Below are 19597 nucleotides of genomic sequence, written 5' to 3'. Positions count from 1 at the left end.
ATAGTTCCAAGTACACATTGTTGTACATAAAAACAATTACAATGGGAATTCATGCTTGTCAGCTGGTAAACGCACCAACAAAACCATTTAGCATTATGTTTCTAGAAATTTCTGGGCTTCCATAGAAACTAAAGACAGTTCCTTTCGAAAGAATTCCAATTTCAAGGACTTCGTTAGTTTGCCATGTATAACACATGTGTACGTACATGTATCTACAACAGAGGACAATAGACAACCTAATGATCAAGTTGGAACACTTTCTGAACAATGTTAACCTTAATTGTTGTGAAAACTTGGAACTTACGGTTTTGACGTATGTGTTTTTGGCAATGTAATCTTCTATTGAATAAAAAAAAATACAACAAAAAAACTAGTCTGTTTTAAGTAAGTAAGGTATCCCTTTCAGACCTTGAGATCTATGGGGCTGATGATGTAAAGGACACCTGTTTCTGTGGCCCATTTCTAACGAGGGTGTCATGTAACCATCACAGCTGGGTGGACCCAGAGTCGCCCAAAGATCCCGAAATAAAAAATTCCACTCTTCACCAGGATTCGAACCCGAGACCCTCGGAACGTATTAAGTTATGGACATTTGAGCCTGGAATGACTCACTTTCATTATGGCTTCATGTCACGCTAATATCTTGTTATTATTAATGTAAGGACACGCTACACCGAATGTCCCAGGCTCGAATCCTGGTGAAGATTGTGATTCTTAATTCCGAGATCTTTGGGCACCTCTGAGTCTACCCAGTTCTATCGGGTACCTAAAGGGAAAACTAAAGGTGGTTGGTCTTTGTGCTGGCCACATGACACTCTTGTTAACCGTAGGCCACAGACAGAGATGACCTTTACATCATCTGCCCTATAGACCACTAGGTCTGAAAGGGGAACATTGATTATTTGTTTTCGTTAATTACCATTCCTAAACCATTACTCATATCAATATTTTGAAGCTTGTTGTTCAGTGCTGGACGTAACTCTGTTTGTGCTGCTTGATTTAATTGATACAACATAAGGGGTGCCCGGTCAGACGAGCCAATGCTTAAAGCACGACCCCCAACAGTTACCAGAAAAAGCCGAACGCCCTAAGAAAGACAGAAAGAAGGACCAACCCTTACAAAGAAGTGACCACGAAAACACAGTTACGACCAACATTTTTTGCCATTCCTAATACAGACGAAGCCGTTTTCCCAGGGGAAGGGAGAAGGTGCAGATAGGGATCTACTTATGCTACCTTTTTTGTCGTCTGCGCATGTTTTCGGCAAGGGCCTTCTATTAGTATCGAAAATGTGTCCCGTGACTATAGAGATCTTTAGCAATCTCTTTCAGAGTTTATCCTCATCCTGCTGCTTTACCAAATATGTGCAAACACATTCCACTGCATGCTGAAATCACTCGTGTTTTAATAAATACAGACGTCGTGTCATCAATTCGTTACCATATAATTTTATTTCAATTATTATGATATAAATGTGTTGTACATGGTATTCAAATAATGTTATTCATAATATAATTGTAAACATTCTATTAATAGTAACACAGATTGTTGGTTAGTGTTGCCGTTATTTACATAATTAGTAGGCGTGGTTCAATGCAGAACAAAGTATACATGTCTCAATACAGTACAAAGTATTGATAGTCATTAAGAAAACCATGTTAATTCTTGGCACTGAATTGTATCATTTTTAGGCGACTGTACTCAAGAGAGAAAAGTTAATATTACATAATTATGTACAAAAATGTTTTGGTTTGGTTTCGAAAGTAGGCAACTAATTAAAAAAAAAATCTGGGGTACAAAAACAAAATAAATACATGCGTAAAGTGACTGACAAATTAAATGAAAATAATTACACTTATCCAGGTTGAAATAGTAAAAAACTGATGCATGAGATAATGCACAGTTTCTGTTTAAAAAAAAATGTTAGAAAAAAATATAAAAAAATAGAAATGAAGAGTTTTGACAGTGGACAAAAATGTTCCTTTGAAAATTTGATTTTAAAGATTTGTAACAACTTATTAAAAACAACAACTTAAAAATGTGAAGAAATAATCCTTTAATACACAGTCCGACTGAGAACAAAAAAAAGCTTTCCCAGTTGTCCAGCATCTCGAGGGAAACCAACTCTTTAACTTTAACTTTATTTTAGGCGAGACCATTTGTTACAGCAAGCCTCAAAGTCCTCAAAGCTGAACTGCTACGTCGCAACTTGTGGGCAGAGGAGATAAACAGATCGTTATTACACCGTACAGACCTGTGACGTGGCAACGAGCTATTGGTCTCCACTGGTCACAGGTTGCGACAGGTTGCGACATTGCAGGTCAGTGTTCAGGCCTTCTATGAGGAGTGCAACGCTTTGTTGGTATCTAAACGCTCGTCTTCAAAAAGGACACTTAATAGGTCGACACCCTCAGTGTTACGTCATAATTATTTCGAACGCGCCGGTGCGAACTCCTTGAGATTTGATTGGCTTACATTCACGCACGTGATAACATCCACGTGCACCTTTGGAACGAACATTTTGCACTGTGTAAGTTGATACATTTCTGTTTGTGTATTTCTTATAAAAACCCGATAAATGTACATTTAAAAATGGTATTTACATAATATTAATGCATGTAATAGTGAACTATAACAGTAGGGTTATAATAAATGTATAAATGGAGGCATCCCTTTAATATAATGTAGATTTTACCAACTTTCCATTCTCAGTCGTCAAACCTATTTTAAAAGCATCAATTCTTAAATATAATTAAACGTTCATTTGTTACTACAAGCGAAGTACCGCAATCGTCATTTCATTTATTTGATTAAGAAAAACAAAATAGGCCCAACCAATTCACCTCTTTTCTCCCCCGCCCAATAAACATTGCCTCCCTCTTCACAAGTCCCTCCCGCCATAGCTTCATGGGGCACCAATGAGCATAAATATGACTAGTATGAGATGAAAGCCTTGACACATCAACACATTTCAAAGGAACAGTAAACCATGTGAAAAATAAGATACAAGGCGTCTTTTTACCTCCCTTGCTTAAAAAAAAAATACCATCACAGATAATAAAAATTTATTGGTTATTTTTTTAAAATTATCATTACTCTCCGTAAAACAATATAGGTTATCAAAGGTTATCTACATTTTTAGAATTATAGCCAGCTTTAAAAAAGGTCAATATGGTCGTGAATTATCACTAAAAAATGTGACATCGGAGCACTGCACAGAAATGTAATACTCTCTTTTTGAGAAGTAATGAATAATTGTTAGCAGATTTAAACAAAAAAAAACACACATTAAAAATTAAAATACCCAAGCTATCCCAATGTTAGAAATGTAATAAATTTTAACAAACATGGGCCCAAAATATTGTTTGTTGGTCTCCAGTTTACAAAATACAAAAACATCTAATTTATAACACAAAACAGAACACGGTTAGATATTAATCTGTCTTTTAGAAGTTGCATTATGTCAATAGATGAACAACTTCATAAAATGTTATATATTTTCTTTTGTAGACTATTAGATGTATATAATTTTGATTAATAGGTATATAATTAAATAGAAATTTCATATGTAAAAAAAAAAAAAGTAAGGACGCATGTCATAGGTCACACACAAAGCACAAGCCGAATGCAAGACCTGTATAAAAAATATGATTTCAACAAAGGTTATTCAAGATTTACAGGAACACGGCTGTGTTGTCTATGTACAAAGATAAGGCATTGGGTAATAATGTGCATGTATAACACGCCCTCTATCATGGTAATAATGTCTACAACAACACAATCACAGTGGGCTACACTCCTGGTTAGCATAGCAAAGTTGCCCCCATAAAATACACGCCCCAGTAACACTGGCTAAGTGTCTTTAAAAAAAGTTTGTACAAACAAAAAAAGTTGCCAGAATTTTACAAGATTGGCAACCAAATTAAAAAGAAAATGAAGCAAATATAAAAATTAAAAAAAATTGGTGAAGGTATCTACACAGAACTATGCCCTTCCAAACTGGTCTAACGAAATGTGTTCCAAATAAAAACTCAACTCAAACTGTACATGATATACAGATATACATATGACTTCATTAAGTAGTCTTGAGATCTTTTGGATGCGATTGAAAACATTTCTTGAAATTCCGAATTTCGAATGTGACTTTAAAAAATGTTCTCCCTTGAAATGTTTAACTTCCCCCCCCCCCCCATTTTTTCAAAAAAAAAAATAATTTATGTAAGATTTTATGGTTCCAGAAATCGATTTATAAAAATTATCATTTTTATATTGAAATTGGCTTCAACAGTTTTGGTCCAAGAAAATAAAGACTTAAAAAAGAAAATACTATAACAAATACAAAAAAGTAGAAGTTTACAGAAGTAAAAGCCTACAGATGTAAAACAGATGTAGATGGGAAATGAAAATCTGAATTTAAAAAACAATTACATTTACACGAAAATCAAAATTCCTACAGCAAGATAAACATATTATGAATGAAAATCTAATCTCGTTTAAATGCATTAAAACGTTTGGCAGAGAATATAGACACAAATCCTGTTCAACTACGCAAGTGGCTCGAAGAAACCCTTGTGCCCGATAAGTATTGGCCTACCGTCTATATCAATGCAACATTGGAACATAGTTATATACTATAAGAAACTACAACGCTTAAATAGCAATTGTCCTACCTTATGTGAAGTGACATGTATAGGACTAGGAATACAATTCAGTGTACAAATTGATCACAATTTGCTAGATGAATGGAAAATATCTATTCTAGATTCTACACAGTGTTTTTTTAGAATCCTATTCGATTTTTTCAAGTTAAGATGTAATTACATGTATTATATTCCATTAGGATTGACGGTATAAATATTATATACAACTAATATTCTGTAGGGCAAAACCAATTAAAAAACGTTGGACATTACGATATATCTGATAAATAGGACAAATTTTTTTATTACTATGCATTGTTGTTTATTAAGCCTACAAGGGACATACAAATGAAAATAAAATTCGGTTATTCTTGGGAAAAGAAATCTGCAGAGAAAGTGTGAATTAAAAAAAAAATTAGCTTCAGTCCTTTCCATGTATTTGAAAAACACTATGACTATCCAATGAATGCTAGCCTATTTCCTGAAACTTCTCTTTGTAATGGCGTTTATCCTCAACCTACTCTTTATACTAGTATGTAACATGCATCTAGTCTTCACATTAAGCTTTAGCCTGAACCTATTCCTAATACTAGCTTTAAATTCTGAGCCTATTCTCAATACTATATTTTATCATAAACCTATTCATACTACTAGAGTTTATCCTGAACCTATTCTAAATACTAGCTTTTATCCTGAACCCATTCTTACAACTAGCTTTAATGCCGGACCTATTCTTAATACTAGCTTTTATTCCGGACCTGCTCTTAATAATAATAGCTTCTATGTTCAACATACGCTAAACAAAAAAGGCTATAAAATGCTGTCAAATACACTACTTTTATACTTTTATATGTTCCGTTTTTTCGTTAACTCCCCGTAAACTTAAATATGTATCAACAAGTGCTTTTCAAAATTAAAATACTTTTTCACTTAGCCCAAAATCAAATATATACATATAAATTATGGTAGCACATTGATTCAAACCAAAATTTAAAAGAAAAAAACATGAATAAAATGTGCATTGTTAGTTTTTTTTTTTTTTAAGTGAAAAGGAAACGATTGGTTCTAGTCACGAGCCAATCAATAAGCGACGTCTGCTACTCGAAAGAGCCAATCAACTACAGCACGCAATGTTCAAATTAGGTTCACTGATACAATGAACTTTGATTTTCAAAAAAATGAAACAATTATTGTGAAAACAACAACAATAAAAAGCTCTGTACATTTCGTAAAAAAAAACAAAACAACAGCTATTCAATATGATATAATTTTGTACATTTCAGTTACATTATAAAGTTCTGTCACAAAAAAATGTTGTTTTGATTTTTATTGCAAATGGTATTTTCTTCTTTGTGTAAACGTGATTACCATTGCCAACTAAAACAATGTTGGTTGGCTAATAGGAGAACCTGCCAAAGTGTAGGTTTTTGTTGTTTTTTAGTTCATCGTATCTCTGCATAGGCAGATTCAGAAAAATAATGCTGTAGGTACATTGTACTAATTCCCTTTCAAATCCTCTCTGACGACCGAACCGTCGCGAAGGGTGTATTTACTTGTGTTTTATAAGTTGAATAAATAACAAAGAATGCGTGTAGAACGGGGCGTGGCGGTTAAGTGGTCAAGCGCCTGGCTTCCGGGTTCGAATCCCAATGAAGACTGGGATTTTTAAATTTTGTGATTGTTAGGGCGCCCCTGAGTCCACCCAGCTCTAATGGGAAACTGACATTTGTTGGGGAAAAGTAAAGATGGTTGGTCGTTGTGCTGGCCACATGACACCCTCGTTAATCGTGGGTCTAAAAAAGAAATGATGACCTTGATATCATCTGCCTTATAAATCGCAAGCTCTGACAAGGCAAAAGGAGGGGAGGAACTTTTATTTTAATGCGTGCAGGGGAGAGTAGAAGTGTCACGACAAGACCCACATTATATATTTGAAATTATCTTGGATAGAGAGAGAGAGAGAGGGAGAGATTATCTCAACAACAAAAATGTGCATTATAAAACCCCGTAAAGGTGAAAATGTTTGCGACTAACCTGAAAGTAACTATTTGTTTTCACTCGCGTTCAATCCATTGATATGCATGACTGAATGCATGACGCGTAGGACGTAATCATCTTCTTTTTTGAAGTAACGTCTGTATTATATAAGATAAGATGTATTTTATAGTTACCCAGTTCCACGTGTTATGTACAAAGTCTACGATGCAAATGTATACACTTCACATATCAGTTTGACTAAATCAGTATGTCCTATTGATGGATGAAGGGTTGTGTCTGCGGTCGATCCAAGATTGATACATATGGATAAAAGCAACTAAGCAAATGGAAGAGCTTGCATGACATTACTCTTCGCACTTGTTAATTTGTTTGTATAATCAAGTCATTAAAGTTTTATTAAATTGCTTTTCTCGCCTCATCCTAAACAGTACAAAAAATAAACTCAATAAAAGCTGAGAACATTTTCTTAACAAAGTCTTGGCAAAAGTATTTCCAAAGTCTGAAGCAGAGTGTCGAGCAAAGTCTGAGCAGAAAGAGAAACAAAGAGAATAACTCTTCTATAGAACTTATAGAGCGATTGTTTTTCTCTTAATGAAAGTTAGATTTTAAAAAAAAAAAACATTTTTTACGCCTCTCCATTCCCCCCCCCCCTTCCACCGAGAAAGAATCCTGGCTAAGCGAATGTATAGATCTACTAGACTATAATGTTCCAAGGATAAGTGTTTTGATCTAATATTAGAAGACGACGCGTAAAATGTTCCTAAAAATTAATTTATTAAACTCTGGAATAAATAATGCCTACATGCGGAAATAACCCAGGACATATTGTCCGTTCAAGATACATAATTTCTTGTTCTCGAGCCAAAAATAAATATCTTTTTTTTTCTTTGCTTTGAAAAATTATAACGGTCAAACTAGAGTTTTCCCAGTGTGGCCATTGAGCTAGTAATTCTTCTCCAAATGATATACAGCAACTTTCAAATTTCAAGGAAAATCGTTAAAAACGTTTTCGAGATCATTATCCAGTTTCCACCCAGCATTTTCCCACCCAGAAGTTTAGATTCCACGAAGATACGAGTTGAATAGAGGTACTGTAAAAAAAAAATGCTCATGAAATTAAACCTAAAAACTATACAAGTTCTAGTTTGATCTTTGATTGAAGAGTCAACAATCTTGCATGTCAAGTTCTATACTACAGAGAAAGCGAAGTCGGTGTACAGAGAAGGAGATGAGTGTACAGAAAGCATGCATAGAGAATGTCAACTTTGGAACGGAACCTGAAGTTTTCCCATCTTTTGGAGTTCGACACATCATGAAAGTGCGACTTCCTTTTCCGGGAATGTTTTTTTTTTTTTTTTTGTTTCTTTGAGGCCACGTTTACCATAATTTATTAATAGAAGATAGGAACAATAAAGACTACAAGAACTTAATTGAAAAATATGTCGTTACAAAATGTAGATTCACATTTTTAAAGCTTAAGAAGAGAAGGAACTCTTCAAGATATGGTTGAGAGAACTTGTGAGGGGGTCTTTTACGTATCTAAAAATTGAATTGATTACCTCCCCTTGTATATAAACACTTTCACTGTATATGTTGCTGTCTGTCTTCGTTTAAAAGATATTTTTCAACAAGCTGTCCCCTGTGGCTTTACAAGTTTAAGTGTTATATATAATCATATGCATAGCCACCTAAAATATTCCAATAAAGGCAACCAAAATATCAAGCCGTTGATAGATTGTCGATATATAGATATATGATAGTTAGAGACACACACAAAATACAGCGAAATCCGCATTCTAGTTCCAAACTAACTTCTTTGCTAGTGTAAAATAAATGCACCATCCATAAATGGCTATGTAATAAGAACACTTAAAAACATGTTGGATTGAAATAATGCTTTCATCACAAATAATAATGGTGAAAGTACCAAAACAGTTATAGCTCTTTATTTTACATAACTCGCTACGCTTGAACAGTTTACAACTGTTTCTTAGCAAAGGGAGGTCAGAGGTCCCGCTTATCCTCCCTCGCAATACCACTTCCTTCTGAGGGGCTGCAAGATCACTATCTAAAGTAACACGTGTTGGATAAAATCACGAGAAATTTATTAATAAAACCATAACGCTATAATTATTTCTAATAGAGCGCCATCTCTCTTTCCGAAGATTGAAGTTAATATAATTCTGTCCCTTATATTGTTTAGATTTATAAATTAACCCTTAAATGCCTAAACAACTTATGATTAAGAGTGAAAGGAGAGTTATTCATAATTCTATTCTATCCAAAAAACGTTCCAAACATTTAACAATAAGTACAAAGTTTACAAAAAAAAAACAGTTTTTTCTTTGGCAAAGGACCAACTTTCTATGCAGTACAAAGTAGTGTCTGAATCACGGAATACCAGTACATTTAATGCAAGCTTCATTTAAATGTAAAGATTAATGTAACTTGCTGTATAAGTCCGATAAAAAATAAATATCAATTAAATATTTTTGTTATACAATGTTCCATACATTCTAAAATTATAGCATCGACTTTTAGTATACTCCTCTTTTACATCATATGCGTAGTTTTATTCGTAATATGGTTTACGAACAAACGCTATGAGGATGACGATAATTGAAACCAGCTTCCTTGCTGTTGCCATGGTAACATTGGGTTACGTCCCTTGAAACAATCCCCCTCCCTCCTTCAGCGACTTTGCAGGAAGGAGGGTAGGGACAAATACAAGAAAAAATGAATAGTTTAAAGAAGAGCACTTGGTGATGTGAACACGGCTGGAGATTGTCTCCCTTTTATAGAAACTTTCATCCTTTGAAGAGATTGCTTCCCTTGATGAAATTATCTCCCTCAAAGAAAACCAAAAAAAAAAAAGTGTCTCCTATGAAGAAATAGTTTCCCCTTGAAGAACTTAAAGTTTGGAGATGATCTCATTTCCGTTGACGTAGCACTGGACGTCCGTCAAGTCCGTCGTGCTGCAAGTTCTCCTCATGTCCTCATTCAGGCTCGTCTCCTTCGGGGGCCCGCTACCGTTCATGTGAACCGTCACGGTCTGCAGGCGTATGTCTTTCTCATTCTCAGCCGGAACCTCTAACGTCACTTCCGGGTACGGTTCCGAAGTGTCCACTTTGGGCTCCACATTTATTCCGACGGGTTTATTTTTAGGCGCTTGGTTGTTGTTGTCCGACGCCCGGTCTCCACCTGGCCTTGGGGTGTCCGGAGGGGAAATGTCCAATGTGTTCAGAACCGGCTCTGAGGCACTGATCTCAGGCTTCTTGTAGCCATTGGTCATTGGCGCAAAAGCATCGGCTGCTTGGAATGCGAGTTTGCCCAGCGCCATCATGCTCGCTAGCCCTCCGCTGCTTCCGTTCTTCAGAGTTGACGAGGAGTCGCCTGAGAGAGAGAAATCAAAGAAAATATATCGAGACATTTTCTAATGAAACTAATATTTCGTTTATTCGGCAAACAAAATATCTAATTATATAAACCACTCATAGAAACTAGATCTCGTAACTTGAGTAATAAAGAGGAATTTACGCTAGTAATCGGATAATAGTTACTTCTAATCATAGACATAAATAAATATAGACTGGCCGATTAAAGAGTTTTATGAAACGAAAATTTGTGACTTGCGATTTTGTGTACTTTATTATACAGCATTTATGAGCAGTATAAAAGTTAAGTATTCATATCTATTTCAGCCACACACCTATATATATTGTAAATACGGAGGCAGTGTAGTTTTGTCATAGACATAAATAAATATAGACTGGCCGATTAAAGAGTTTTATGAAACGAAAATTTGTGACTTGCAATTTTGTGTACTTTATTATACAGCATTTATGAGCAGTATAAAAGTTAAGTATTCATATCTATTTCATTCATAACCTTTATAAGTATTACATTATTTTCACTAGTGTTTTTTTTAAATCTCTAAGAATGGAGATCATGCAATTTTTCAGAATTCGGAAATCCGAATACAATAGATATACATGTTTTCAAGTTACACGAAGTTACTTCCTTCGGCCAGTCTATATTTATTTATGTCTAGGACTTTATTATACAGCAGTGTAGTTTTGTTTAATCTCTAAGACTGAAGATCATGCAACTTTTCAGAATTCGGAAATCCGAATACAATAGATATACATGTTTTCAAGTTACATGAAGTTACTTCCTTCGGCCAGTCTATATTTATTTATGTCTATGCTTCTAATATACTCTTCATTTTTTTTTAAAATACGACGATAATCTCGAACCAAAATAATTGTATATAGAACAGAAACTGATGACGTGATAGTTTTATGGAAGTGATTTTCACACTAAAGTTAATCACAGCAGCCTGCTCTTTGCAATGTTAACACTTTGATTATTAAGATCATGCTTGTGTTCTTTAAGGAATAAGACGAAGTAAGAGATAATAAAGAAGAAAAAAGAAATATAAGGAAATGCGTTGGCGATATAATGGACCCGTGAAGAAAAACGCATGACAACAAAATGCTCGTAAAGCTGAAAACTTGAAACAACAAAACACGCCATTGTGAAGTTACTTCAGAGATTGTTTTAGACAAACATTTTTTTTTAGACGAAAAATGATTTTTTTTTCCTTTTATACATTAGGAGCAATATGTTCCTGGTCGGCTAAAAATAGAAATGTCACTCACCTCCAAGCGCCCTCTTCACTTCGTAGTCCCCAATACCACGTGACGAGCAAAGATTTTGCAAAACCTCGACGTGCCTCTGTGAAATCAAACGAAACAAACAGAATTAGCCCATTAAGAATTGTAAGTTCTTATTATTATTAAAAACTGAGAGTAAGAAAACAAAGTAAAATCTCTTTTTACTTGGTTTGAAATTATTGGAATCTATTATCTAGTTTTATTACTCCTGTTATGAGAATCCTATTTTGGTATCTAGTTGGTTCCCTTAGCAAAATGTTTACACCTCTGAATATACACACAAAAAAAATTAATTAAATACCCGAAGTGAGGATATGCTCAATCTCTCTCTATTCATCCGTTACCTTCTCCTTAACTCCCTTGCCATTTGTTGGTCTCAACTATTCACCATTTTGTTTTCCTGCCTCGTTCCCAATTAGCGCCATTTGCAAACAAACTGCCCCCCCCCGCCCCGCCCCCCTCCCTACACTCGCAAGTGCCCACAGACCTAATAATATATCAGACATCACTTTGGGTTCCAGTCCGTTACCAAGCCAACCTGTCACCCTAGACGCGGTCGCTATGGCAACGTGTGTAGTGAAACTGAGACAATTGTCGATATAGACTGTGAAAACCGAACAGTTTTGTCACGTGATATTAGTTCTGGTTTAAAATTAGATTCCGCTCAAAGCAAGATCTGTTGTTTTTTTTTTTTATGTTGGTTCAAATGAGTTGATTGTAGTTTTAACGGACACCTTTTTTTTTAAAAAAAATTCTCGTCCGCGTTTAAGATTAAAATTTGTATGTGATATTTATCTGTCATTGTTTACGTAAATTAGAAAACATATTACTATCGTTTCAAACCCTTATCAGACAAATTAAATGTTGTTTTTAGTGTCCGAAAACAGTGGAGCCTAAGACCTTTGCAACCCTTGACCAAACGGAAGAATTTTAATCAGCGTTCTGAAATGAGAGAATGGTTCCTAATCGATCATTACGACAGAAGATCCTTCATTAGTCAATTGATTATATAATCACATCCGTTTGTCAGGGTTACGCCTCTTTGAGACACAATTCACTTCCCAAACTGTGACAAGTAAGGAGTACTTAGTATTCCTACAACATACCGCCACTAACCGTAAAAAACGTCGCCACCACAGCATGCAACCTCTGATACCAATGGCATAGAGGTTAGGGAGCCTTTCATTTTCTTTCAAAATTATCAAGCATATAAGAATGTGCCTTTACCTAGGTCCAAGTTATACATTATCTCAATTCGTGTTCATAAATTTAATGTTATTTTTTTAAAATATACAAATTGATTTGTTAAAGATTAAAATAGCTGGATATATTCAGGGCTGGATTTAAGCAAGTAGACGCCAAGGCCAGGTTTTTGATGCCCTCTTTTGGAAGTTTTCATAAAAATGTACTTAATAATAAATTTGTCAGCAATCGAAAAATCATGTCAGATTTATATATTGAAAGCATAGATCCGCATTAGGAGTGAGGCCCTTTACGGCCGCTCAGTCGTCTCTGCTGTAAATCCGCTCATGTAAATTGACTTATCTTACAACATATACCTTACAAAAAAACAACACCAGAATGTAAAGTGTTAACGAGGGTATGGTGATACCTGGTTCAGATGTCCAAATGGTTCGAGGCAAGCACGCCCCTTTTATGAACCATGTGACCCGAGAAAGGCTTTTATCTCGTGGCCAGGACGAGAAATTGGCTCATCACCGATCTCTCTGTCAGGAGGCCCCCGTCGACTAAGTGATTCATTTATTCACACCCGTCTTGGCATGTTGCACGTTCTTCCGAACCTCTGCATGTATTCCTCCTTTCATGTGTGGCCGGAAGCTCAAACCCCACGTGGGGGCCATCCTTATGCCTATGCTGTCCCATCGTACCCGTGGGGGGACCATCACCACACGCATGGGCCCCTTTGGGAAACGGGCTGATGGGGGTTTCGGGCTGGTTTAGCGAGCCTTTTTTTCTATCCCTACCACGTGTAATGGACCTTTGCTAGAGGGTACGTGTGGTAGCCCACTGAGAGCTATGTTTGCTACCGTACTTTCCCGAGCGGACGTTTCCACCGGAGGGCCAACGCTGATGCCACAGGAGCATTCCTCCGGTATGGTGATACCAGCACAATGTAGAGATTTCATTAACAATTTTACAACAGGTAGTCAAAAGTGCTGAGTAGCTGAATGGTTTCCTACAAAACAGGATTGGAACTGAGATACTCGGTGCAACAATTATATAGTAATACCCATTCCACTGCTTTTAAAATGCCAGTCGGAAAAAAAGATTGTAACGCTAGACTATATAATGAGAACATTACTGTAGGGAACAGGGGAGGGGGAGGGGGTGGCTACTGACCTGCAGGACCTCGACCTTGTTGTTCACCTCTGCCAGGGTTCTGGTGATCTTCTTCTTCTGCGTGTAGATGATCTTCAAGTTTAACCTTTGTTTATCCAGCACAGCTACAATCAGACCTGTGAGAGGGGGGGGGAGGGGGGGAGAGATACAGAGAGGTCATTAGAGTGAAACACTTGCCTTAACACTGGCACGTCTTGGGGCGGCAGTCGGGCGAGGACATTGTATTGTGATGCTGAGGCGTTGGGAAATTGGAAAGAATGTACGGACTGGAAGGTGAGGGGGAAAGCGAGGTAGAGCCGATGATTGGCGGTTGGGGGAGAGGGGGGGGCAGAAGGGCGTCGAAATGTGCCTGTGTTTGTGTCATCATTATCATTATCCCACTCCAGTGGTTCTGTCTGTCTGGTATAATTTTTGTCTGTCTGGTATAAATTTTGTCTGTCTGGGTATACATTTTGTACACGTTATTTCTCCCATTTCCCTTTCTTGCATCAAGTTGAAACTTCGCACATGTATTCATTGTCCCTAACAAAACATATGTCAAACTTATGTCAGGTAACACTTACACTTAGGTGAATTTAGGGGCGGCCTAAGAATCCCAGAGATCAAAATCATACTTTCCAATTTCCAAATTGGATAAGAAATTGAGAACCCTTAGATTGCAGGTCAAGCACTTTGCAAAGACACCAAGCCCCATGTTTATAAGAGCAGAATTTAGGTACCATGAAAATAGATAGTCCAGTCTTACTTTCAGCGAGTCGGTACGTTGACTGAGCTTCAGCTAATTAAAGTGAAGTAAGTCCAAATAGTCCTTGAACAAATATATATCGACATTTTAATCACAGTTAAGTTTTAACATCATAATATTATGATCATACCGAGAGCTGAATGTTTATTAAGATGTTAAACGATTTTGAGATAAACTCTGATATCAATACATGAATATTATATCTCCCTGCCAATACTGTCTCACTCTACGCGTCATTGTCTCATCCCATAATTCCACCTTTCACTCACTTCCTGTTCTCAAGTCCCGCCCACTTAAATGGCCAACTATGGCATCATTTCCTTTCTAAACTAAAACTAACACCAGTGGCATGGCCACCATCGCTTGATAGGGTTCATTGCGCTAGGGCTCATAACTGAAATGGGGTTACAGGGACCACTGAAAGAAAAATATATAAATATATATCATACAGTATTGTAACATAATGACACTTTGTTTTCTTTTAACATTCAACCTGAGTGCTTTTAAGTGGGCCCTGCTTCGTATTCTTAAACCTGGGATCACGGTTACCGAGCTACACCACAATAGAACATAAATATATAATGAAACACTTTTTAAACATGATTTGTATTACATAAATATGACTTTTTATTACAGAGCTTATATCAACTCACTCTGTCTGTCTGTCTGGAACAAATCTTGTACTCGATATTTCTCCTATTTCCCATTCATGGATGAAGTTGAAACTTTGCACAATTATTCAATATCGGAGACAATACACGATTCAATAGAAAAGTTAACCAATTAGTTAATTAATTAGCGGTAATTAATAAATTTCGTTATATAGAGTAATGGAAATACATTTTCAGTATTGAGATATATGGCAGTAATTGTGTGGTTCTTTCCCTTATATAACCTTTGTTAATTATTTAAAAAAAAATATTTTGCATGTTTTTTAAAACAGCAAGACCCATTTGATGACCGTATAAACTTAGATCAAACTCTAGATCAATGTTCGGCAGGTTTACTTAACTATATCAGACGTTAGACACGTTCACTTACTGTTGAGAACTCGAATGATCCTCCAGGGAAGTAAGAAGGTCAAGATCATCACAAATTCGTTGGTGTTCAGACTGGAAAGACCTTCGATGAAGACAAGGTCAAGGATGAACGAGATCAACACAATGATACCATCAAAAACCTGGAAACGAGTGTCAGAAAACAAAACAATCAAGTCAGGGGAGAGAAATGATAAGCTCGTTTGAGATATTAAGAGATAGGAGGTAAAGACTTCCTACCAGGGCTGCTCTTTTTCGCTTAATACCCTCAAAAGAAAAGGTCAAAATACGTGCAGAAATATTTCAAGGTCAAGTCTGCAATGCTTTTTATTATTGCTTATAAACCACTAGGCGTTGTGTATGTTTTACAATTGTGTGTGTTTTTGTGTGTGTCCGTGCGTTTGTGGTAAAATATTCTTTAGGTGTATGAGTGTTCATATGGGTCGGATTTACCCATATGTAATACTAACTATCGCTTAAGGCCCTAAAGAAATATTTAGCAATGATCCTATTATATCTGAACCCCATATCTTGAATAGCTTAGGGTCTCTTACAGCACTGTGAATTTGCGTGAATGTGTATCTAACTTACAGCTTCAACACTGATAACCAATAACGCTCTAGCTCCTAACCGCTAGCACTCTTCTAGCTCCTAGCCTCTAGCACTCTTCTAGCTCATTGCCTCTAGCACTCTTCTAGCTCAAAGCCTCTAGCACTCTTCTAGCTCCCAGCCTCTAGCACTCTTCTAGCTCAAAGCCTCTAGCACTCTTCTAGCTCCCAGCCTCTAGCACTCTTCTAGCTCATTGCCTCTAGCACTCTTCTAGCTTCAAAGCCTCTAACACACTTCTAGCTTATAGCCTTTAACACTCTAGCATATAGCCTCTAACACTCTAGCATATAGCCTCTAACACTAAAGCTTATGGCCTCTAACACTCTAGCTTATAGCCTCTAACACTTTATCTAACAGCCTGTAACACTTTAGTTTACAGCATTTAACACTCTAGCTTATGGCCTCTAACTCTCTATATGGTTGCCTGGTCGTGCGGTTTGCACGCTCGACTGTCGTTTGCATTTATCGGTGGTCCCGGGTTCAAACCCCGCCCGCTCCCATCCCCCGTCGTCCTGCGGGAGGTTTGGACTAGGGAGTAAACTATCTTCAGCTCTGAAGGAACATCCGAAACTTGTAAAACATTTTACAACAAAAGATTATAGCCTCTAACACTTTACAGTACAAAACAAATACTTACTTGCATACGACTTTTAAAAAACCTTTTTCCAGAACAAATAATTTTTAGCCCCAGCTGAAAACAAGCGAAAAATAACTCTTATTAGCGTATTCAAATATCCAAACTTTTATTGTTATAAAATAAATGTATATCGCTTATATCTTTGTTGTGTAACAGATGGCTTGTAGGACTCCAAGAAAACAAAGAAATGTAGACAAGAAATGTTACGCCTTGCAGAGTAAAGAAGAGCTAAGGTAGGGAAATGAATGTTCCTGAAAACGTTAAGAATAACTTTGTATTTGCGTGTGAGACAGAAAGAGAGAAGGGGAAAGAGACTGACAAACAGACGGACAGACAATAAGACATTATGGATGAACATGCCCAACATCTGTCTGTCTGTCTGTCTGGTAAAAACGTTTGTACCCCGTTCTTTCTCCCACACCCAATCTAGGACCAAGTTGAAATTTCGCACAATTATTTCTTGTACCTGACAAAATAAGTACCACTAACCAACAAGTAAACAACTATTGAGTTATTTTGTTTGGTATCTAACAAAGGAAAGAAATTTTACTTGATAGTTGTGATGGTATAAGCTGAATTAATTCCCCTTTTATACTTAGTGTCAAGAATTGCGTAGTCGTTTAAAACTAACCAAAGATATCTATAAAAAAATTATATTTTCCTAAGCACTTCGCTGGCACAGTGGTTAGTATATGCACTTGAAAATTCAGGCGCCCTCGAGTTTGAAGTGAAGTCGTACAACTTTTTTTTGTTTATATAATGCATTTTAAAAAGCGATCACTGAAACCTTCAACCAGATACATCCCCCCTTTATTATTGTTAGTCTAGATCTATTACAAATTTAATTACATGAATGATACAAACTAATTTATATAATTAACTTAACGTAAGTTGTTTTTGTTTTTTTAGGTTTTTTAAAAAATAGTTTTTCTTGTTTAAGTTTTATATATTACGCCCTGACCTAATTTCCCCTTCCCTCGCCCCCCCCCCCCGGCAGTACAAAGCGGGATGGCAGCGTGTAGAGTTTGACATGGTACCATAGTGTCGAGAGTCCAAAGCCAGCCAGCTACCATCTTGGCTGGGTTTAACTGGGCTAGGTCCAAAACCAGCCAGCCACCATCTTATCCGGGTTTAACTGGGCTGAACTCTTCTTCAATTTCCTTGCTATTGACAGTTACATATTTCCCCCTCTGTTTGACGAAGAGTAGCGATCATGAAATCATTTTGTTTCTGGGTCAATACCCAAGGAGCAATTAAATATTTAATAGTAGGATGTACGAGGCTACCTGTAGCAGACGATGTCAATGGGGAAAAAGTGCCAGGTCTGAAAGCAACGCTTACGACACGTCAATAGGGAAATAACATCTCGTACTCTAGAGTTATCGAAATTTCTGCACGCGCGCACTTGTGAATCCTCGAGACTCATGTTGAGATATCGACAAACTAGAACGCCCAAACGTTTACGATACTTTACAGTCAAAGGCGGAGGCGCGGTGGCTGAGCGGTAAAGCGCTTGGCTTCCGAACCGGGTTTAGGTCTCGGATCCTGGTGAAGACTGGGATTTTTAATTCCAGGATCTTTGGGTGCCTCTGAGTCCACCCAGCTCTAATGGGTACCTGACATTAGTTGGAGAATGTAAAGGAGGTTGGTCGTGCTGCTGGCCACATGACACCCTAGTTAACCGTGGGCCACAGAAACAGATGACCTTTACATCATCTGCCCTGTAGATCGCAAGGTCTGAACGGGGAACGTACAGGTCGTTCGTATAGATCTAGTTGGCCTCCTTCAGTCTTAGAACGACTATAATAATATCGTAGAAACTTTTTATTTCTTGCTATGGTAGAGCCCTAGAGACGGCTTTAGCAGTGCTCGTGGCCCTGTGAAAGTGTCATATCAGGGCCACGAATATTTCTACGATGGGCTGACGATGACAAACGGACAATGATTCTATTTATCGACCCTAAAGGCGGCATCTGGGGAGCCTGTTCCAGAGAGACGTTCCCGCCCCTAAATAACGCATTTGCTTTGGTGGAAGCGGAAATAGCGATTTTTTCCGTTCTTACAAGGAAGGTAATGGGGGCGTTCACTTTGGTTGTATAAGAACTAGCCATGTTTGGCTCGTTTTGCTTCATTTCAGTGGCGTAGCTATGGATTTGGGGCTTGGGGGGGGGGGCTTGACCTATTTAGGGGCCCCTGCATTTCAACATTTGACATCTTGACATAAGATAATGGCGTAATATTTAATGTAAAAATAATTTTTGAACACTCATTTGCGGAACCTTTCAAGTAGAGGCTCGAATGGAATTTTCGATTTGGACCTCCCTCCCCCAACCTTAGCTACGCTACTGCTTTCATTTGCTGAGACCAATGCTTCTTCCCGTCCATAGCTTTCTTTGATTCCCAAGGGAGATAAAAGCAACAGTAAAGCAGACTACGGTTGTAAACATTTGTAGTTTATCTCTACAACTAGAATTTCGCTGAGACATCCTCTTATCTTATCTTATCTTATCTTATCTTACAGACGTTACTTCAAAAAAGAAGATGATTACGTCCTACGCGTCATGCATTCAGTCATGCATTTTAACCAATGACTTAAATTCTGCCAAGTCACTGGTTTTCCTGGCTAGCTCAGGCAACCCATTCCATGCTCTAATAGCACTAGGGAAGAAAGAGCATTTTAGCTGACACCTATTTCGTGAAGTGACCACCCTCGCCCTCGTAGAACGTTGACCACCCGCTGCCTCGTAGAACGTGGCGACAGCAGCATAACTTTCTAGCTTTCTAAGTAAAGTAAGTAGACGTCTGTTTCAGGTCCCCTTCACAATGTTAACACAGGGAGACGCCTATGAATTGTTGTTAACGTCAATAAGAAGGAGGAGCGAGGCCAAATGTGG

The 19597-nt window shown here is 37.2% G+C and overlaps 1 protein-coding gene across 3 annotated transcripts in view; it reads right to left on the bottom strand.

Annotated features, from left to right (window-relative positions):
• Nucleotides 1-5660: 5660 nt before the first annotated feature.
• LOC106065158 (uncharacterized) overlaps nucleotides 5661-19597 on the bottom strand; it is a 98599-nt gene continuing 84662 nt past the window's right edge. For all 3 annotated transcript variants that reach the window (XM_056014223.1, XM_056014224.1, XM_056014222.1), the window contains exons 5-9: nucleotides 16704-16757; nucleotides 15462-15600; nucleotides 13676-13791; nucleotides 11300-11375; nucleotides 5661-10031 (exon numbers count right to left, since the gene is read on the bottom strand). In XM_056014223.1, the coding sequence (XP_055870198.1) occupies nucleotides 9550-10031; nucleotides 11300-11375; nucleotides 13676-13791; nucleotides 15462-15600; nucleotides 16704-16757 (867 nt within the window). In that variant the 3' untranslated portion in view covers nucleotides 5661-9549. The remainder of the gene's footprint in view (nucleotides 10032-11299; nucleotides 11376-13675; nucleotides 13792-15461; nucleotides 15601-16703; nucleotides 16758-19597) is intronic.

The sequence above is a fragment of the Biomphalaria glabrata genome, chromosome 16 (assembly GCF_947242115.1).
Source record: "Biomphalaria glabrata chromosome 16, xgBioGlab47.1, whole genome shotgun sequence".
Lineage (NCBI taxonomy): Eukaryota > Metazoa > Mollusca > Gastropoda > Planorbidae > Biomphalaria > Biomphalaria glabrata.
Note: the sequence above shows the minus strand (reverse complement) of the source record. Positions and strands in the feature narration are given on the sequence as shown.